Raw genomic sequence first — 22,228 nt, 5'->3', positions numbered from 1 at the left:
GGGAGCAGGGAATTAGCTCAGCGGTTAGGAAGCCCATGGCTCACATTGCTGTCCCTGGGTCTGACTCTTGATTCTGGTTTCGAGCCCCAGCTTCCTGCTGGTGTAGGCCCTGGGAGGCAGCAGTCATGGCTGATCAGCTCCTGCATGACATGGGAGACCCCAACAGAGCTGCAGCCTCTTTGCTCCCAGCCCAGCCCTGGCTGTGTGGGCAACCGGGAAGCCGAGCAGCAGAGGACAGCTCTCTGCCTGACTATCACTTAAATGAATAAATACAAATTGAAAAGGAAAGTATGCAAAGAGTTAAATTTTTTTGCATAAAAACAAACCTTTTAATTCCATTTTTTCACAAACTGATATATTCACATATTTCACCATGGCGTATAATCCTGTGCTCAGAAGATGCTGGGTGGAGTTGTACAGACCAACAGGTTACTAACAGGAAGCTGTGCGACAGCATCATGGGTGGTTTGTCTTTTGTGCCTTTTCTAATTGTAATAGCTATCATGAACTCCTTGAAAAAATGACAATTATGTCCCCACGTCTAAGCTACAGTCTTGCCCCACATACCTTGTTGAGCTTGCCAAGGGAAGATATGAGATCGGCCCATTCACTCGAGGACTCAAAATTCCTCAGAGCCTTTTCAATCACCGACGCGTAATTTCTGTATCGGTAATCGCTCAACAGCTCCTGCTCTTCTGGATCCATCTTACATTCTTACAGTGAAGACGGGCTCTAGAAGCAAATCAAACAATAAATCAGGCCACTTGTCAGGACACAGATGACCCCTAACCCACAGCTACACAAGATTCCTGTCCACAAACGCTACGGTGTTGAAGGCTCGCTTACTGGTCTATTCAATTACAGCAAGGCTTCTGAGACAGGCACCACAGCACACAAAAAGTAGGTCCAACCTAATGGGGTCCAAGGGACAGGTGCAGGGGGGCAGACAGGCAGGAATGCTGAGTTCCACTAGTCATCAAGATGAATCTCACCAGGAACTGGACATCACGTTACTGCCCACGGGTAGCCCCAACTGCAATAGGGCCCTCTACTGAAGGATACTCACACAGCCCAAGGAGAAGCCCTAGACCCCGGGGTCTGGTCAGCAATCCAACCCTCTACGGCCAGTGGATAGTCCACAAGAAAAATCAGGTGGATGAAGCAGAAAACGCTAGAGGAGGCGAGGACAGAAGGGAGAGGTACCAGACAGCAGTGCTGTTCCCTACGAGGAGCAAGGTCACACAGAGCAGCAGAGGGCTCACGCGCCACGTCCATGACAGCAGAAAGTCTGACATGCCACAACATGGATGAAGAAGGGTGCTGACACATGCCACGACATGGGGATGGAAGGGAACAGGGCCTGACCGTGCAAGCTGCAACACAAGTGACCCTGGGAAGCAATGCCCTCACAACCTACATGTGTATTCTCCACTTCTATGACAGCTCAGAGGACGTATGTCCAGCTGTGGTGAGCAGGCTGGTGGTCGCCCAGGGGGTGAAACAGAGAGGGACTGACGTGCGGCACAGCGCCCCTTCTGAAGTTCTGCAGATGTGTTGGGACTGGATTATGAGATGGTGGTACAGCTCTACTAAAAAACAACTGAATTACACATGTGCTTGCATGGATTTTATAGATTGTAAAAGCATAATTGAATCAAGCTGTTCAAGAAAGACAAAGCTGGTGGGAGTGTGTGGGGGTTGTTAGCGTCTTGGTGTAGCAGGTGAAGCTGCTGAAATGCTGGCAGCTCATACTGGAGCGCCGGTGTTAGTCCTGGCTGCACTGCTTCTAATCCAGCTACCTGCTAATTGCCCTGGGAATGGAGTAGTCGATGGAGTAGTCCATTTGGGTTCCTGTCACTTCCACAGGACCCAGAAGAAACTATGATATTTTAGGGCGTGAACCAGTGGAAGATCTGTCTCTTGGCCTTTCAAATAAACACACAACCCTTTAAAAACATATAAAATAGGCTAAACGGGGACAAGCCCAGTTCAGGTGCCAGTTCATCGCATCCTGCAGGACCAGCAGCAGCAACAGGCAATGGCTCAAGCTCCTACCCCCCATGAGACCCAGGCTGCGTCACCAGCTCCCAGCTGCAACCGGGCCTAGCCCCAGGAGTTGGGGGCATGTGGGCAGGGACCCTGCATGGAGTTCTTTCTGCCTCTGCAATGAATAAACCGCCTCAAACCTACACCCCTGATTCTACCTGTCCAGCAGGCCCCTTTGCTCTAGACTCTTCCATCTTGTCACTACCTGTATATCCAGTGCACTCCTTATGCGCTCCCAAACACCTGGTGACTCAAAACCACCTGCCCTAACTCCGTCACTCTCTATCACCAAGGCGTTCTCACAGAGCCCCAGGAATCCTCGCGAAACATATCTAAAGGCTCGGCACCGCCACACTCAAAGCTGTCCTCAGGGAACCTGCTATCAAGTCAGTCTCCCCCTCCCTCGCAGGGCTCCACTGCCTTCCCAGGACGCTCCCGGGCTGTGCCTCTCTGCAGAACACCCTGTGCGACGCACACACTGCCCCCAATCAGGGCTGCCTCCTCCTTCCGCAAAGGCCTGTCCCTTCACCAGAAAGAACGGCCTCTCTGCTTCGTCAAACTACAAGGACAGAAAGGATGGCAAGCAGAGAGAAGGCGAGTGTATTTTGCCAAGTGGAGACGGAGCAGTTGGTACATTTAGATCAGCCCTCGCTTTTGTTCTTCCAGGAAATTCACAGGTCGGCAGCTCAGCACTTGTGACGCGTTCCACGCAGTCTCCGCTCTGTGAAACGTCTAGGCACTGCGGAGCGGGTTCCTACTGCCAGTCCATCACCCAGTGAACGCAGACAGCCACACACATAATTTACACGCCATGTGGCATACAAAGTGCCAAGGGAGGGCTGCAAGCCGTGACACCGGCAGGAAGACAGAGGAGCCCTCAAGGGCCACAGGTGTGGGCAGCTCCAGCCACCAGGAAGAGAGCCAACTCAGCCAGAGATAAGGTGTGTGTTTAGGAGGTGGGGAAAGGGTGCTGGAGCCTGGGGCCACATCAGCCAGGGGAGGGCAGGGCACTAGGGCAGCCCAGCAGCACGGCCAGTCTGACGAAGAAAGTGCTGTTTATGTAACCAAGAGCACAGGTGAGAAGTTCTGGAAACCATGGTTCAAACAAGCACCTCTACAGGGCACCTGATGTTAAGATGCTGCCCCAAGCTTGCTACATCTGTCCTTTACACACGCACTTGGCAACATACAACAGGCCGGTGCCAGAAAGCGGGGGCAGTCATCCACCCCAACATGAGGTTATACAAAACGGGCCTGCTCACCCAGTGGGCAGAATCAGCCGTCCACTGTGCTGTGCCAGGGGTAAAATGAGTGGTTCCACCCTTACAGACCTTTGGCCCCATTGATCTTGCAATGTAACCTGGATACCTCGATTCTGAGGGCTGCAGTGTGCCAGGGAAACTGATGGTTACACAGCCCACAATTAGATTAAAAACACGTGGTCCTACAAGTAAGCGAATCGGAATGGATATGCCTACTTCCAAACGGAAACAAAAAATGCCAGCCAGCAAGTCTCTCACCTTAGGTATTCTTCATTTCTTAGTAAAAATAAGCTTAAAAAAAAAAAAAAACCCTGCCAGGTAACGAAATGAACTGTAAACATGCTGACGTCAGGGAGGCCGAGATGCCAGCGGCCACTCTCCCGTGAGCGGGAACATTTTACCAAGGGGTAATGACCCTGAGTCTGCAGACTTCATGGGCCTGGGGTCAGCCTTATCAGTGTTCGTCAAATTACAAAAAAAAAAAAAAAACAATAAGGAAAGAAAAATCCTACGTAGGCCTCCTGGGGGTGCGGGCAGCACCTGCGGGTCGCTCGCCCCGGGTGGGGGAACCCACCTGGGACCCGGGGATGTGTGTGGGGGTCTTCCCTCACAGGAAAGCCCTCCATCCTTCACGGTCCCTGCCGCCTCCTCCGGTTCCCCACCGGGAACAAAGGCCGAGCGGCCGAGGGAAGGGCAGGGCGCGCCCGATCCTGCTGACCTCCACCTGCCGGACAGCGAGGCGGCGCCGCACATCCTCCTCCCCGGCCGGGGCGCTGTCCCCCGGGCAGGGAGGGCGGTGGTCTGCGCCCCCGGCTCGCGCGCGGCCTGGAGGGGCCGTCCCCGCACTGCAGCCGCGCGCGGCCAGCCAGGGCCCACCGCCACCTGCTCCCCTCACCCGCTCGCGGGCAGGACAGGGACGCCCCGGCCCGGCTCGGCTCGGTCGGCTCCGGCGGCCGAGGCAGGACGCCGACACGACTTACCCGCGGCGCTGGTGATGGCGGCCTCTCTCGGCGGGCGCGGGGGCCCCTGCCCGGCTGCGGGAGACACCGAGGGCCCGGCGCTTGCGGCGCGGCCGGGAGTCGGGGACCGCCTGGGGAACGCCGCGCCCGAGCGCCAGCGGCCGCGGCTCCGGGAGGGGCGGGGCCTCGGCGCGTAGGGCGGGGCCTCGGCGCGTGGGGGCGGGGCGGGGCGGGGCCTCTGCGCGTGGGGCGGGGCGGGGCGGGGCCTCGGCGCGTGGGCGGGGCGGGAGGCAGGGCCTCGGCGCGTGGGGCGGGGAGGAAGGCGGGGCCTCGGTGAGTTGAAACGAGACGGGAAGCGGCAGTTCCGTGCGGGGGTGGGGCCTCTGGGCTCGGGGCGGGTCGTCAATGCGTGGGGGCGGGGCTTTGGTGAGCGAGGCGGGGCCGGGAGGTGAACGGAAGGTGCCCGGAGGGCGGAACTCAAGGCGTCAGGCTGACGCCACTCGGGGGCGGGGTCCAGGGTGGGGCCGAGGGCTGCATCCTGCTCCTGCTCCGCGCAAGGTGCGTGGCCGGGAAGCGCTGTGCGCGCAGAATCCGGTCCTGGCTCCTCCGGCCAACGCCAACTCAGGAGCGTTAGTCATCCTCAGCTCCCCCGCCGTGGCTGGGCTTGTGCTTGAAAGGCCGGGTGGACGGGAATAGCATCCTCTGGGACTCCCACTGACACATCCAGTACTGGGCCAAGGTCCTCCACTCGCGCTTGGACCCTGGGAGCGCCTCGAGTTACAGACAATAGAACCGTGGCATCCACGAAAGGCGCGTGGCACCTGGCTCACGCCGGCCTTTATTTCCATCGGGACCGCACCCAAACCCTGCTTTCCACCCTCGGGGCGCCCAAGGTTTGGGGGCGCTCGTTCGGGGATCTTGGGTGGGGTCACTGTTTCCAGGCACGAGCCCGCGATGGGAGCGGCGGCTGAGGGCCGACTTCTGCGACTGGTGAGCTGACGCTTCCATGCAGATCCCATTCCCTGTCCTCCCTGGCCTGTCAGGCGCTCCTGGAGGCCTTAAGAGTCCAGCTGTGCTCACCTGAGCTTTGGCCCAGCGCGCACTCGCAGCCAACCCAAACAGTGCCACCTGTTGACTAAGGTTTGTAAATGTGGGCCCTTCCCTTTTAACCCCTGAGGGTTCCTGGGGGGGTTTTCAGGTTTTGTTGGGTGCCTGAAAGAGCTTGGAGGGTGGAGGCCGTCCCTAAACGTTTAAGTTGTGGATTTCTGGCCTTGCCACTCTACTGACTAATTCCGTAGGCATCCGGCATTAAGCCAAGTGGCCTACACTCAAGGTCTCGAATGGCCAGATTTTAGCAAGGATCTTCGGATGGAAGCAGAGGAGGACTAAAGGACTGAGCCACATTTAGCAGGGACATAAAATAAATGTCATGGCAATTGACTCTTTACTGAAGCTATGATAAGTTCTGTTTTGGCAGGACAGTTGGCAAGCAGGTGCTTTTCATCTCAAGTCCTTGCCGCACTTCCTGCACGGCACAGAGATGAAAGAGCTGCTGTTTTTTTAGACTGCTCTTATTGAAGAGAGCGCACAGTCTGTCCAAGCTACCATGTATAAATCTGTCCTGAGACATTTGTGTTTTTAAACTGTACATTAGTATGTCAGGCTCAAGTATTGTAAATTGTTCAAAGAACAGCTCAATTTATAATCGGGGTTGACAGTCAATGCACAAATTAACATTTACATATTCATAAAAGATTCCTGTTTTCTTGGGTCGGGTTGTCATGCCACACTTTTAAAGAAGTCCACCCGGCTGTCTGTGTTTCTCTGTTGAAGACAGGTAAAGAGAACAGCTTCTCTGGGTAAAAATCCAATGAATGAGACCATGCCCAATTAAATCAGAGCTTCAATCCTTCACCCTTCTTGTGCTGGCTCGGGATCCAGCCACCCATTGCAGGCTGGCTGGGGAGACAGGCTGAGATGTAAAGCATGGAACGTGGTGACGACTCTCAGCCCATTCAACCTGCTCGCACTCCACCCAGCCTTGCACCTGACCTTGTGCCCACTTTGCTAACAAGGGAGCCTTTGTCACACCCATCTGTATCTCCTGTTCCATCTCCAGGTGACTTCAGCACTCAGAGAGTCCCTCTGGCACAGGGCTGGTTGCGGTTCAGTAGTTGAAGGGAAGACCCTGGGCTGGTGTCGGGTGTGAGTTCAACACCAAAGCGGCAACCTACAGGAAGACGGACTGCAGAAAAGCTGCTGTGGATGCGGCCGCTGCCTCCATCTGATGCTTGGCAAAGCACGCAGCGGCGTGGCAGCATCCATTGAAACGTGCTGCATCCCAACCTGCTATGGGGAAATAGCACAGGATCATGGGGAATCTGAGAGCCACATACTTTGCAAGTCACAGAGGCCAACTGTATCACCGGCCCCTGATGCGGGCACGGTTTGCAGAGGCCTCAGGGAAGCAGGCCATGCGTGGCGCTCAGTACCAAGGAGCCTCTTGGCGAGGCAGTCTTGGCTCTTGACGCGTAGCTGTATGGTCTCTGGCAACAATAATGAACCTCTCCAAGCCTTTATTTCTTCATCTGATAGATGACATTCACCGTAAAGGCCTGTTGGGACAGTTATATGAAACATGACCTATGGCCTAGCACGCCACGGGTTCTCCAGTCATGATTTTACTTTCCTTTTTATTCTAAGCCCAATGATAATTTTTTTCCTCCTCTATAGCATGCCACTAAGCATTTTTTGGCTTTTTAAAAAATTTATTATTATTTTCTATTTGAAAGGCAGCTTTACAGTGGGGACAGAAAATGCCTTCACTGGTTCACTCCCCAAATAGCTGCAATGGCCAGAGTTGAGCCAATCCAAAGTCAGGAGTCAGGAGCTTCTTCTGGGCCTCCCACTAAGCATTCTGATGCACATTTATTTGTCAGGCTCCTTCTGACTGCAGCAATGGCCACCCAATTTGGCCAAGCTCAAGGAACAGGAAAATTCATTTTACAGCATCTTGTAGCATCTTGTAAACCCAGAAGTATAAGGAATGTGCCCCCGGCTATGGCCCAGTCTCCACTGCTTGGATCGAGGGGGATGGGATGTGGCGGCTCAAGTAAGAGCTCTGAGCTGGTCTGGCTGGCCCTGCCTTTCAGGGGAGAAGGCTGGGACAGTCCACAGAAGCCAGAAGGGCAAAGTCACCTGTGGCTGCTACAGTTCAAACCGAGTGAAGCAGGAAGGGAGGGCAGGTAGGCATGGGTGTTGCTCAACACTTCGCACTGGAAACGTGTGTGGTCCTGCAAGTAGATTCAGTGTCTCCAAATGTGTCCAGGTGAGGTTGGTTAGAGGTGAAACATGAGAGCAGAAACAAAGTACAAGACAGAGACTGTCTGGTGTCAGATGCGTTTCCTGTCTGTGGTGTTGTCCAGCACAGCTTGGCAGTGCCTGTCTGTCGCCAGCAGGACTCGGCAGGCCCAAGGACAGTGAGTTTCAGGAAGTACGCTGAAAGCCATCAAACTTTTTCTGAGCCAGCAGAGCCATTAGCGTCTCAGCAGCCATGTTCCGAGATGGAGGTTGGAGCAGGTCGGATTTCACTGGCGATGCAGAAATGGACTGAAGGAAGCAGTAAAGCAGTCCATCGTCAGAGACGGCAACAATGAACTTGGTGGCTTGTGACAACAAGGGCCATAGCAGGCCTCCTCCAATAAACCGAACCTTGAGCGTTGCTGGACTTGACTGCTTCCATGAGATAAGTCAGTGTTGTCCCTTACGGCCACATCTGGAGACAGCAGGTGATGTGTGCAGAAGACAACCTAATGGGGCGAGTGGCGGCACGCAGCAGGCTAAGCTTGCACCTGCCGTGCTGGCAACCCATAGAGGAACCTGGGTTTGAGTCCACACTGCTCTGCTTCTGCTCATGTGCCTGGATAGGCAGTGTCTGTGTCCCAGCCAGCCATGTGGGAGACTCAGCTCGAGTTCCTGGTTCCTGACTTTGGTTTGGCTCAGCTCCAGCTGTGGCAGGCATTTGCGAAGTCAATCAGTGGATGCAAGATCTCCCTCTTGGTTGCTCTGCGTTTCAAACAAACAAATAAATCTTGGGAGAAAAAAAGATAGTCACATCACAACCTTGACGTTGCCCATGGTAAACCACCTCGGATAAGCTTGGTAACTGTGGAAAACTTGTGTTGTTTTCCTTTTGTATTCTGTTTTCCATTGTTTTCCTGTTAATTTTGTGTGTGTGTGTGTGACCCGGTGAGCCATTTTTTTCCCCAAAGTCCTGATGCTCTTGCAGATTCTTTTCTTCTCTTTCATAAGCCCTTTTAGTCTCTCAGCTCATTTTCTCCAAATTATAACTGGAATCCAGGAAGCTTGTTTGGGAAACCCCTCCCACTTAGAAGGAATCAAGTCCCCCCTGTTGTCATGGAGACTGCCAGAGGCTCGGGAAATCATGTGAAGAATCGTTCTTGGGTGCAGCCCACAGGCAGCTGGCCTGGTCCAAGAGAAGACACCTACAGCTGGTGTCAGTCCAAAGATGCTGAGGCACAGACAAGAGGAAAGGGGCCACAGGACAATATCACCAACACCAGGACGGAATGTAAGATGCAAAACACAGGGGAAAAAGCCACATGCTGATGAAAAAGGCATTTCTTCTGAGTCATTTGGGCTTCACTGCCTTGTAAGTTAAGAGTTGTCCAGAACATGCATGCATAAGGCCCTGTGTGATAGCCTAATGGCTAAGTACTCACCTTAACATCCACCGGGATCCTGTCCCAGCTACTCCACTTCCCATCCAGCTCCCTGCTTGTGGCCTGGGAAAGCAACAGAGGACAGCCCAAAACCTTGGGACCCTGCACTCATGTAGGAGACCTGGAAGAAGCTCCTAGCTCCTGGCTCCTGACTTCGGATTGGCTCAGCTCCAGCCGTTGTGGCCACTTGAGAAGTGAACCAACAGATGGAAGAGCTTCCTCTCTCCTTTTCTCTGTCCATTTACCTTTCCAATAAAAACAAATGTTTAAAAGAAAAAAAAATGCATAGACATTCCTTGGTATGGAGTGAGTTCTTGCCCTTGGTGCAAGCGAGCCATCCTTCTTGTGCTAATGTCCCGTGTCACCAAACTAAAGGCTATGCTGTTTACCGAAGCTCTGGAGCAACCGGAACAGAGATGATAGATCGCCAAATGACCCAGTGTTAGCTGGCACAATAAGGAAGTTTTCCCTGCTCTCACCTTTGCAAGAAAAGTAACTTTGAACAATCTGCTTTTTGTTCTGCCTCTGCTGTCTCAGCCCTTCTCTGTCTGCACCCCAATCTCCTCTGGCTCCCGCAAACACGCCCCTCTTTTATAGGAGCCACAGCTCAATCCTAGAACTGAAAATAAAAACCAATTAGGATCTTTGAATTTGTTGCAATTATTTTTATCCTGGGACAGAATCCATAAAAATATACTCAAATACCACAAAGCAGGATGAGTTAGGAAGAAGGGCTGCTGAGCTAAGGGGATGGAGGATAAATCATTATCCTTGCAGAATCGACAAGCTAAGAAACAGCGGGACACAACAGGAGAATGCCTGGGACCTGAGTCCAAGGCCAGGACCACTCATCCTCCAGATGGCCCCCTTGCCCTGACCCAATGGCACAGGGAAAGGTGCCAGAATTGTTAGTTCTTGGATTTGAGTGCAAAACCGAATATGGAACTCTGGGGGCTGGGGCTAAGCCTTCTGGCTGATGGTGATGGCCGCTGACCTATGAGAGTTCGTTCTTTCTGGGGCCCAAGACTTCAAGCCTCGCAGAGTGGATCAGTTCCAGATGCCCCGCCTCCCTGGGGAGTCTCATGGTCGTTCCTGCTCAAGGCCAGACTTGGCTCAGCCTTCCCCGCCCCACAGGCATGTATTACACGTGGAGCTGCAAAGCAGATGCCCACCAGTTCTGCACGACTTTGTCACAGACCAGCTGGCCCTGAGGCTCCGTAGCGTCCGGAGGCAGGAGGGCCAAGTACACGGGCGTCTCGGCTGCCTCCTCCACAGTCCTGCAGCCCTCGTCCGCAGCCGCGTCTGTCTGCACCCACCCCGGGCAGCACGCGTTCAGCAGGATCCTGTCGGCTTTTCGCTTCTCATCCAGGCGCCGGGCCAGGATTCTCGACAAGACCGTGACCCCCAGCTTGGACACCCCATAGGCAGAATCAGGCCAACCTTCCTTCTCGTGTACCTCGTTCCTTGTGTCCTCCACAAACTTCTTCATAAGGTCCACCAGGTCGCCCTCCGAGAGCGTCTCGCATCGGAACTTCTCTTGCAGGTCTTCACTGCATTCTTCTAGAGCTTTGGAACCCTGCAGGCTACTGATGTTCACCACTCTCCCTGAGACAAGAGCACAGAGAGGGACACACGTCACCAGATGCCACCACCAATGGGGACACCAGACACAGCCTCAAAGCAGCGTGGGTTTCATTGCTGGCCACTCCAGGAGGAATAACATCTGTGCACCCGGGCGTTGTAACATTTATTTGGACAAGATAAATGTTCTCCCAAGGGGAAGGAGGCACTGCCATCAGCCACGCGGGGCCCCTCTGCAATGACTTCCCATGGAGGAGTGTACTGAGGGTCTGCAGTAGGTCCACCAGCTGGGAGGCACCCCTTCTCAAACACATACACCCCAAGCGATAGCCAAGTGGCTTTCTGAGAGACAGTGCCCTCTCGTGGAAGCTTACAGTTCTGCACCCCCCTAGATTGATAATACGTTAAGGCTGCGGGTAGCCACCTGCCTCCCTGACTGTCAAATCCCAGGTGAGGCAATACCTGAGGACACCCTTGTCCATCCCTGGGGGAACCTGGAGGAGGTCAATTCTCCAACTCGGGTTGATCTCATTAATCTTTTTATTTGAACACTGATATTAAGGCATTTGGTATTTGATCAATGAATTTATGAATTCATATGTTGTTAATTATTTATAACTACCAGAAAGCACAATTTTGCCCATAGATGAGCTAAAACCACATCATAATTTCCCCAAAACCATTAAGTAGGTCATTGGAATTTTTATTTTCTCCAGCAGCAAAACATGACGGTCAGAGATCTTCCACCTGCTGGTTGACGCCCCAGATGGCCAGGGGTCAGGAGCTTCAGCTGGGTCTCCCACACATGCGCAGGGACCCAAGTACTTGAACTGTCTTCTGCTGCCATTCCAGACCATGAACAGAGATCTGGAGTGAAAGGAGAGAGCGAGCGAGCGAGCGTGAACATACGCCCTCATCTACTGCTTCCCTCCCTAGGCTGTGCAATGGGAGCTGGATTCAGTCACTGCCACCACTGCTTCCCAGAACCTGCATTCCTGGGAGGTTGGCATCGGGCTGGAGAAGGCTGTCAACGCCCACAGAGTGAGTGGCTGGCATTTCAGCCATGAAGCTGAGTCATTGGCTTTTATTTCCTTTCCCGAGCCGCATTTATCTGCCCGTGGTAGCCTGTGGACACACATCCCCTAGGGCATCTCACGGGCCGATCCCAGAGGGAGATGCTTGGGTGCAAAAAACAATTTTGAAATCCATGTAGCTTTATTTGATTTGCAATATGCATTTTCCATGGAGGTTTTTTGAAACCTCTCACATATATTTTGTTTTGTTAATTTTGAATTTTGAAAAAAAATTGGAAAAACCCAAAGAAGTTGCAAGAACGTTTCAATGCCCGTATCCCTTACCTGGATTTACCCCCAGGGCCCCCGTGTCGGCCCTCTTGCCCTCTCTTTCTGTCAGTTGTAGATCCTCATACACTTTCCATATCGAATAGTTGAGTGCATTTTGGCAGCCAGGGCGCTCAGCTGCATGGCCACAGTTATAAATATGCTCAAGACAGCGGCAGCTGTCCAACACCAGGTGCTAAAAACAATATCCACATAAACTGTCTCTATTTGTCTCAATACTGTTCCTTCAGGTATTTTTTAAAAAGATTCATTCATATTTATTAGGCAGATTTTATGAGAGAAGGAGATACCGACAAAAAAGATCTTCTGTCCCCTGGTTCACTCCCCAAATGTCCACAATGGCTGGAGCTGGGCCGATCTGAAGCCAGGAGCCAGGAACTTCCTTTGGGTCTCCTTCAGGGGTACAGAGTCTCAAGGCTTTGAACTATCCTCTACTGCTTTCCCAGGTCAGAAGCATGAAGCTGGATGGGAAGTGAAAGTGTCCATATAGGATCCCGGATGTGCAAAGCAAAGATGTAGCCTTTGGGCTATCATTCCAGGCACATCCCCCCTTTTTTTTTTGGTTTAAATAGGAGAAGCAGAGTTACAGAGAGAGGAGAGAGAGAGAGATTTTCCATCCTCTGGGTCACTGCCCATATGGCCTCAATGGTCACGGCACAACTGAACTGAGCCCGCGAGCCAGGAACTTTTTCCTGGTCTCCCAAAATGGGTGCAGGGCCCCAGGGACTTAGGCCATTTTTGCTGCTTTCCCGGGACACAAGCAGGGAACTGGAAGGGAAGTGGAGGAGCTGGGGCTGCTGTCACCACAGGTGGAGGCTTAAGTCACTACACCACTGTGCCAGTGCTGGCAGTTTCTGCTTTAATCCAGGGTTGGTGTGAGAAGCTGAATTGCACTTCAGTCAGTCCATTTAATCTATAGTATTTGACAATGGTCTTTTTTGGGGGGAACAGGAGGTGGGTGGGAACTAGATCATTACTTTGTGGCATTTCTTAACCATCTTGATTGTCAACTGCTTAGCTGTTCCCAGGTTGGAACATAAAAGGGAGAGAGAAAAGGAGAAGGCACACAAGGAACAGAAACTACTTGATGGAAATACTGCCCAAGGAAGGAGATGGGCCCTGAGCCACAGCCCTGGGTGAGCAGTCCAATCTTCCGGGACAAGGGCTGCACCCACACCCGCCTGAACTGAGCTCATGGGACTCCAGAGACAGCTGCAGAGACAGCTCCAGAGACAGCTGCAGAGACAGCTGCAGGCTCATCCAGGAAAGAGTGGGCAAGAGGCTCCCCCTAGTGGCTCCCAGGGTGTCAACCTACAAATACCCACTCCTCTTGAGCGGCACAGACCTTGCTGTGAGATTTTGAATGGCTTTTAAATCCTTTTTAGTATGTGAACAAGATGATTTCCCCACAAATCAAAAAGGCAATGGGGACCTCAGGTAAACACAAGGCTTGCTGGAAAAGTCATGTGGATTCCCCATGTTGCAAAGGTGAGGTTCCTGTTGCGAGAAATTATGCCACGGAGAGCAGATTGAAGGGCATCACTGGACTGCGCAGGGTTAGCCCCGGGGCTCCTGGTTTCTGTCATTGCTGTCTCACTAGAACAGATTGCTAACTGGGTGGGGTGGTGAGCTGAGGAACCTAGCTACTGTGGCCAGATCTCTCTGCACCCACTTGTTTGGGCCCCACCTTTCCTAGCTGGGAAGGGTAAGCATGCAAGGTTTCTTCCACACCTGGCAGCTCTCAAATTCCATGACTCTAAGGCTTAGTGGGAGGGGATGACCTCCTGCCACTTGGCAAAGGTATAACAAACGAACCCTAGGCGGCCGAAGGAGAGTGAGGAAGGTTGCTGTTATCTGGAAAGAGCTCCGAATATAGACCATGAAAGAGTAAGGGGTCAGCCGTTGCAGTAGATGCTGCTTCTTGTGTGACAACTGTAAAGCATGCGCATTTCTATCTGCTTAGATTTACATTTAAAAACGTCCTCCTCTTGGCAGGGGCCTTCACCAACTCAAGGTATCTGCAGCTAAACTTCCTTTGGGCAACACCTGCAACTCCACCTGCAGGTGGTTGACAATCCCACCCCAAGAGAGAATGAGAGGGTTAGCAGTGAGTGCGGAAGCAGCAGTGAGGCACAGCTTTCACCATATACCTGTGGAAATCCCATTTTCCCCCTGTATCCACAAGCTGATATTGTTGTGTAGTGGTTAACCCACTGCTTGAAATTCAGGCATCCCCCATCAAAGTGCCAGTTCAAGTCCCAGCTGCTCCACTTCCAATCCAGTCCCCTGCTAATGTGCCTGGACGGCCCAAGTGCTTGCCGCTGTGTCACAGATCAGGACGGACTCCTGGTTCCTGACTGTGGACTGGACCAGTCCTGCCTGTTGTGGCCTTTCAATTAAAATAATGACTAAATCTCTACTTGTTTGATATTTGGAGATAATGGTTACTCAAACTGTTAAATTAAGGAAAGCACATGTTTCTTAAGAACCACGAGTTCTTCCTTAAGACTCATGGGGAATGTTTTGGGAAAAATAATAAGCTTGCTGTCCTTCCCCCTCCCTCCGAGCTACCTCCATCGCACCTCCTATTACCCCATGCCCCTCCCTGCATCACCAGCCCCTGGCACACCAGCTGGCATGCAGCAGGCACTCTGCAGGAAATCACTGCACCCCTGTCAGCATGGCTGAGATCCAAAGGCAGAGTCCCGGGCGCCGGTGAGGCTGCGGAGCAGGGCAACATGGACGCAGTGCTGGTGCGCAGGCCGATGAGCGCAGCCACTGGGGAAAATGGTGTGGAGAGTTCTTGAAAAAGTAATCTAGAAATAGACTTGCCATATGACCAGCAACATCACAAGCGGCCATGCACCCGGAAGACACGGGCACGTGGGGTCACAGCAATGCCTGTAGCCCATGTTTTCAACAGACTGTTCACAATAGCCACAACATGGAGTCAACCAACGTGCTATCACCAGGTGAGTGGTCAGCCACAGGCGGTACCTGAACACTGTGGGACTTTACTCAGCTATAAGAAAGAGCAAAGTTCTACCACTCGCAACGAACGGATGCAAATGGAGGACTTCATGTTGAGTGAAATAAGCCAGACCCAGAAGGACAAATATCAAATGTCTCCTCTTACATATCAGAGCTAATGTTTTTTTTTAAAGATTATTTTATTTTTATTGGAAAGTCAAATATTCCGAGAGGATGAGAGACAGAGAGGAAGATCTTCTATCTGTTGCTTCACTACCCAAGTGGCTATAGCAGCCAGAGCTGAGGGTATCTGAAGCCAGGAGCCAGGAGCCTCCTCCAGGTCTCCCACATGGATGCAGAGCTCCAAGACTTTGGGCCATCCTCAACTGCTTTCCCAGACCACAAGCAGGGAGCTGTATGGGAAGTGGAGCAACTAGGATACGAACAGGCACCCATATGGGATCCCAGTACGTACAAGGTGAGGACTTTAGCCACTAGGCTACTGTGTCAGGCCCTTAGAGCTAATATAAAAAATAAAAATTAAATCCCTTAGGGGTCTAAGCCTCCATCTGTGATACCAGTGTCCTAGATGGACATTGGTTCTTGTCTCAGCTGTTCCACTCCCTGCTAACGGACCTGGGAAAGCAACAGAGGGTAGCCCAAGCGCTTGGGGTCCCTGTATGCACGTGAGGGACCGGGAAGAAGCTCCTTCCTCCTGGTTTTGTCCCACCTCCAGCCATTTTAGCTATTTGGGGAGTGGGCCAGCAGGTGGTAATTCTCTCCCCCTCTGTCTCTCCTCTGTTTAACTGACTTGTAAACAAATTGAAATAAATATTTAAAAGTAAGTATTCTTTTTCCTTCTCTTTTAATGGGTCAGAGGATTCACTGAGACTGATTGGAGCTCACGGTGTTTGTAAACTTGAAATAACCTGTCATTTGAGGTTTGAGTTCATGGCATGATTTCTGAAAGCATGGAGATGTGTTCCCATATATGTGGCTGAAATGATCAAATGATGACACAGTTAGCACCCCGGGGTGGCCCTGTGCTGGGAGCCTGAGGCTGACTCAGAGACGCCACAGCACAGCCCGCTATCCCGGCTCACCATGAGGCTTCATTATCGGCAGCAATTCGGTGCAGACGCTTCTTGTGGCAAAGAAGTTTGTCTTCATCGTCAGCTCTGCTTGGATGTCAAAAGGCGTTGGGTCATCACCTTTCAGGCACAGAAGCAGACATGGAAAACATCATTTAAACTTTTTCCGGAAGTCATAGGACATGGTGGAGCTGTGGGTAAGCAATTCAAAGAAACATGGGTAACCGAGAAACTTTTTTTTTTGAGATTTACTTATTTATTTGAAAGGCAGATTTACAGAGAGAAAGAGTCGAGAAAGAGAGAGAGGATCTTCTATCAGCTGATTCATTCCTGAAATGGCCACGATGGCCGGAGCAGAGCTGATCCAAATCAGGGACCAACAGCTTATCCCAGGTCTCCTGCGTGAATACAGGGTTCCAAACCCTTGGGCCGTCCTCTACTGCTTTCCTTTCCACAAGCAGGGAGCTGGATGGGAAGTGGGGCAGCTAAGACATGAACCGGTGCCTGTATGGGATGGCGGCACTGCAAAATGGAGGATCAGCCTGTTGAGCCACTGTGCTGGCCCTGAAGCAATTTTTAAGTCAGTAAGTTGTGGGTGTGTCGCCGATTCACCTGCAGTGCCTGCTAGTACACTTCTTTCTGGGCCTCACTTGCAGAGTTTCTGTGAGAAAATCCGGGGTGGGGACCCCAGATTTTGAATTTCTACTAAGTTCTCCATGGAAGGCAAGCCACTGGTCTTTCGGCCACGTTTTGTGGACAGCTGGCTTGGACACCGCTTCTCAAACTGGCTGGAGCATGGGAGGTCTGAGAGCACTCCCCTAAGCCCAGGGAAGGCAGCGCACTCGGCACAGCAGTGAAGACAAAGCTTGGGATGCAGGAGACGCATCCTGCGTCACGGTGATGCCAAGGCTTGCGTCCGGGCTCAGCTCCTTGCTCATGCGCACACTGGTGGTGAGGGGGGAGCAGATGATGAAGCAAGTACTGGCCTCCACTTGGCACATGGGGCACCTGCATGGAGTTCCCAGCGCATGTCTTTGGTCCAGCTCAGCTCCAGCTGGTGTGGCCATATGGGGAATGAATCAACGCTTGAGAGATCTCTGTCCTTCTGACGTAAAGTAATTCTATGGGAAACTTTAAATAATTTTATGGAAAATGGATGAAAAATAGGGTCATTTTGATGCAAGACCGCGCTCAATGTCTATTAGGAAAAAAGCTGCCTGGATTTCAATAATGCTTTGCACTAAAGCAAACTTTTTTGTTTTTGCATTTTCCCACGAACTTTTAAAAATACCTGGGATTCTGTTACATGCCCATTTTGAAGCAGCAGGTTGCCGGCTGCAGTGTTGCTCATCAGCGTCCAGGAGCCTCACCTTTTGAGAATTCCAATTCACTCAAGTCCCTCCTGGGCGGGGCGGAGGTTGGGGGGATTATCTTCCAGCTGACGCCGCTCTGGGGCTGTCGGCTCCGCCCTGAACCCCGCCTGATCCCTCAGCAAATTCACTGGCTGGGTCACAGGTGTAAGCACAGGAGCCGCGCAGCTGCAGCTGGAGTGTGCGCCCATGGCCAAGGAAGACAGGCATCCCTGCATCATCGTTGTCCCTCACCAGACTAGAGGTTACGCTGGTCTGTGCTGGTGGCTTTGTGCCTGCCAGCGCCAAGGCAGTTCAACAGTTTCCTTATTGGTGTAATCATTTGAATCCCCCCTTTCTGTAAGTTGCCTTTGAAAACCACCCTGAGCTATCGACAAAAGCTCCCTGGAGAAGCGGACTCCAGCTTCGCTTTCCCTTGGCGCATCGCACCGTTGAAGTTTGAAAAGCGCCCGGGTGCACCCGAGCGCGCCCGATTTCTGCGCTTTATTTCCTGTCCAGGGGCAGCTGTCTCGTGGCTTCTATGAATGCGTCCTTGTTTTCAGCGAAAGCGAAAGCACCAAGGCAGACCCTTGGCGGAGATGGTTCTCGGACGGGACAGAAAACCGATGAGTTTAGCAGGGCGTGGGCCCCTCACGGGAGGCCGCTTTTCTTGCCAGTAGCCGCGGCTGACAGTCCCGGGAGGGCCCAGGGCGGCGCACAGGCCCGCACAGGCCCGGGAGGACAGGCGGGCGGGCGGGGTGCAGGGCTCACCCGGCGCTCTCTGCCAACTCTGAAAAGCGAAAACCCGCCGCGAGGTGGGAGCTGAAGGCATCCTCCGGGTGGGTCTCCTTCCCTGATCTCTCAAGCGGGAAAGTGGAGGGTGTCTCAAGTTCTCTGTCCGGTACCCAAGGGGCGTGCCCCCTCCCCGGGACCCCATACATACTCTCAAAGGCGATGCCCGCGTTGTTGACCAGCACGTTGAGCCCTCCGTACTCCCGGCGCAGGAAGTCGCGCAGGGTGCGGATGCTCTGCAGGTCGGTGATGTCCAGTTGGTGGAAGCGCGGGCTCAGGCCCTCCGCCTGTAGCTGCTGCACCGCCGCCTGACCCCGTGACTCGTCCCGGGCAGTGAGGACCACGTCCCCGGAGAAGCGGCGGCAGAGGTCGCGTGCGATAGCGAAGCCAACGCCCTTGTTGGCGCCGGTGACCAGCGCCACGCGGCTGCAGGACGACATGGCTGGAGGCGCGGGACACTTTGTGCCGAGAGTGGACCCGGCTGGCGATCCTCGAGGACGCGCTCTGCGGAGAGCGGTCTCCGGCTGATGGAAGAGAGCTGGGATCCAGCGTGCTGACTTGTAAAGAACGAGGCCCCCGGCCTGGGTCCCTCCCCTCCGAGGAGGGGCAATGAGCTCCCGTGGTTTTCGGAACGCCTGGCCTCCCGGGTCCGCCCCTTCCAAGTGCTCGGTCCTGGTGGATCCCTGCTTTGGCTGCTGCGATTGCCTGCGAGGAGAGCTTCTTTCCGAGCAAAAACCCGAACCGGGCTGGGTCAGCAGGAGCCACGATTCGCTGCAGCCAGACTGAATTCCAAAAAGGGAATAACAAGCGCTGAGTCATGTGCCTGGACGTGCGCCTGCAGTCAGCGGCGAATGCGAGCACGCCGGGGATCGGTTAACTGCTCCTCTGCAGGGACGCGGGGCCTTTTGCTTAGTTAAGGCAGAACTCAGCAGACAGAAAGAGCAAAGATGCCCCTTGAATGGCTGTAGGGGGCTCTGTGGCTCCCAGCTTATCCCCACGTCGTGGCAATGTTTATTACGGGACACGCCCTTTATTGCAATTGTTGGCTTAATCCTAGTGTAGCTCCTATGGTTGCTGAAAAGGGTCCCCTCTTAGGGATGTCCAAGGCGGCCGGCAGCCACCAACAGGATGCAGGCGAGAGTGTGAGCAGGTGTGGCTACCCACTGAGAATACCATCCACCTGTCTCCGTGTGCTTGGGCAGGGACTGTGACCTTGGCTTTTGGCAAGCAGAGCTGCTTGCTTGGCCGGTGAGTCCAGTTCTGAGTCAAGGCGATATGATTATTTGCCGTGGCTCAGCCACTGTGTCTTGCTTCAAGATCTGGGGTGCCAGCACAGTGACACATCGTGGCAAGACTCGGCCTGCAATGCTGGCATCTCAACTGGATGGTTTGAGTCTCCACCACTCCACTTCCCATCCAACTCCCTGCTATTACACCGGAGAGAACAGGAGAGGACGGCCAAGTACTTGGGCTCTTGTACCCATACGGAGGACGTAGAGGGAACCTTTGGCTCCTGGCTTTGGACCTGTCCAGCTTCTGCTTTTGTGGCTATTTGGGGAGTGAATCAGGGGATGGATAATTCTCTCTCTCTCTTTAACTCTTCCTTTCAAGTAAAAATATATCTTTTAAAAACCCCATAAAGATAATTTGGAATCAGTTTTAATCTCCGTATATCCTCTGAGTTGTTGATTTTATGGATGCCAGGTAGTTCAATGATTTCATTTCTCTCATTCCTGCTACAGGTAATGCTGTCTTTCATTCCCGCCTCCCAACACACACACACACACACACACACACACACACACACACACACACACACTCTGAGGGTTGTATATTTTTAAAAAGTTTTCCCGAGGAATTTTCCTGTTTGATTGAACTGTTTTCCCCTTCCATTTTGCTCTGTTTATGTGGATTTCTGATCTTTATTTCACTTCTTTTAGAAGTTGCATGTGGGAAATAGCCATTTGCTTAGCCGGAAAGGGAAATTCCACGAGGCAGTTGAGCGAGTAGCGGCCTGCTTGAGGTCGAGGGTTCTAAGAGAGCTCGGCAGCCTCTTCCCGCGTCCCCGCGTGGGTGTTCATTAGGGAAAGAGAGAGTGAGGAATGACAGCTGATGGAAGGCAGGTCTTCCAGGGCCTTGGGGATGGGGGCGGGAGCCGGGGAGAGGCACTGGAGCCCAGGCGCCTGGGTCAGCAGGGGGCACGGCTTAGTCACTTTCTTGTTGCTATCCAAGAAGAAAGTGGGAAGAAGAGGCAGAAGGTGTCAGCTCACCTGTAACAACCTCGTCTCCCCACAACAACCAGTCCTATGGGAGACACTTTATCTCCTTCATGAGGATTAGCTAATTGGGTGATTAATTAGGTAATTACCTAATTACTTCTTCTAGGTTCCAGCACCTCCCACAGCTAAGATGTTGAGTGTTAGATGTCGGTGTAAGATTTTGTGGGGACAGACTGTGACGTGTAAGTACAGAGTAGATTAAGGTATTGTGGGAGGGTGGGAGTTCTCAGCCCGCACCCGGGCCTGGGCCACATCAGACTTATTCAGCGCCCGGGACAGCACTGCAAAGAGCCTTGAAGGAAAGGAGTGGTTTGTGGGAAGGAAAGTGTTCAGAATGGCAGAAGAACCCAAGCAGAGAACTCGACTGTCCAATGAAACTCTGACCTGGCTGGAATTGCATGCGTGGACAGCAGGTGTGATGGGCGCACTCCAGTGCCAAAGCCAGGGATGGTGGGATGAGCTTTGAGATGAGCGTGACACTTCTTGAATAGGCTTGTCTCTCACACAGCCAGGCCATCCTCCCTCTGTGTTTCCTGCATCCTTGGGGTCAGAGCCAAGGCTTTGCCCCAAGCATGATGCATTCAAGGTCCTTCTCTGTTACATCCCCCGCCCCCCCGTCATCTGGGAGAGTGATGCCCTTCCAGTGTCTGCCTCCAGCCAGGAGCAGGTGAGCTGGGTCCCTGGTGTGGTAGGCGGGGCCAGCTGGGGAGTGAGGAGTGTGTCCTTCCCCTGTGGAGCTGCTCCCAGCTCGTTAACAGTCTCACTGTGCCTCAGTTTGCACATTTGTGAAATGGGAATAATTATACTCTTAGGATATCCGTAAGGATGAAATGAGTCAGTATGGTGAAACTGCTTAGAGCAAAACCAGCACATGGAAACTGTATAAATGTTCACTGTCCTCACATTCTGTATGAGGGAGATTGACATGTTTGTTTGTTTGGATAACAGGTGCCATGCTGGGCTACTAGTATTTGTTTGCTAATGGCAGGTAGCCATGTGGGCAGAGACGGCAGACTGGGAAAACTCCTCAGAGCCTCACCTTCAAGGAAGCAGCCTTGCCTCCCTTTATGTTGCTGTAGGCAAGCTCAGGCAAGAATGGGCTAAGAGTTTCTAGAAGCAAGATTGAGGTTAGGCACCTGAGTCACGCCAAGAGGTGGACAGACAGCTTGGAGACTTCCCCTACTTCACCCTTCTCCATCTTCAGTTCCTCATCTTCACTGGCCCTGCCCAAGGTGGATTAGCACACGGCTGAGGATGGGGACAATGGCGCTGAGAAGGCCGTGGGAGGTGGCAGGGAGAAGGCAGTCTTGGGGGCACCACTTCATGGTACTGCAGCTCCACCTTCCTTGTCTGTGTATTCCAGCTTGAGGTCTGTGGCTAGGGTAGCTGCAGGTGCTGATGGGGCTGGGCCAGGCAGGACAAGCAGGTATGGTAAGGCAATTTTCCAGGTCACTGCGGTGGCAACCCTGGACTCAGTTCCTAGCCTCTATATTTCGAGTGACTTGAGGGAACAGGTGGCTGCCGGTTGTGACCGCGGTTGACTGGAGGAAGCTAGTGTCCCAGCAAATGTGGCTTGTATCATGTAAGGTGGGCTTTTGGTGTGGGCTCTGCACCTGCAGGAGAAATGGCCATGCCAGTGCCAGGTGCAGGAACGACCATAACAGCGGGGGATCAGCCTGGGAAACGCCTGAGCCGGGACAGCTATGTTCCTTGGTCTATCACGCTTTTTATTTTCTACGATTGCCTGTTTCATTTCTTTCATTTCATTTCTTTTCATTTCATTGCCTGTTTTCATT

General features: G+C 52.9%; 2 protein-coding genes across 2 annotated transcripts in view; both read right to left on the bottom strand.

Annotated features, from left to right (window-relative positions):
- DOP1B (DOP1 leucine zipper like protein B) overlaps positions 1-4,379 on the bottom strand; it is a 107,776-nt gene extending 103,397 nt beyond the window's left edge. Inside the window, exons 1-2 of the mRNA XM_040980796.1 lie at positions 4,289-4,379; positions 568-732 (exon numbers count right to left, since the gene is read on the bottom strand). Of these exons, the coding sequence (XP_040836730.1) occupies positions 568-705 (138 nt within the window). The 5' untranslated portion in view covers positions 706-732; positions 4,289-4,379. The remainder of the gene's footprint in view (positions 1-567; positions 733-4,288) is intronic.
- Positions 4,380-9,237: 4,858 nt separating this feature from the next.
- Positions 9,238-19,138, bottom strand: CBR3 (carbonyl reductase 3). The gene is made up of 3 exons (XM_040980795.1): positions 18,305-19,138; positions 16,025-16,132; positions 9,238-10,614 (listed from the first exon to the last, which is right to left on the bottom strand). Exons 1-3 carry the CDS (start codon positions 18,591-18,593, stop codon positions 10,151-10,153), a joined length of 861 nt encoding a protein of 286 aa, XP_040836729.1. The 5' UTR covers positions 18,594-19,138; the 3' UTR covers positions 9,238-10,150.
- Positions 19,139-22,228: the final 3,090 nt, after the last annotated feature.

The sequence above is a fragment of the Ochotona curzoniae genome, unplaced genomic scaffold (assembly GCF_017591425.1).
Source record: "Ochotona curzoniae isolate NIBS_2020 unplaced genomic scaffold, NIBS_Ocur_1.0 contig_3498, whole genome shotgun sequence".
NCBI classification, from domain to species: Eukaryota; Metazoa; Chordata; class Mammalia; order Lagomorpha; family Ochotonidae; genus Ochotona; species Ochotona curzoniae.
The sequence above is the reverse complement of the archived record's forward strand: the minus strand, read 5'-3'. Positions and strand labels throughout refer to the sequence as shown.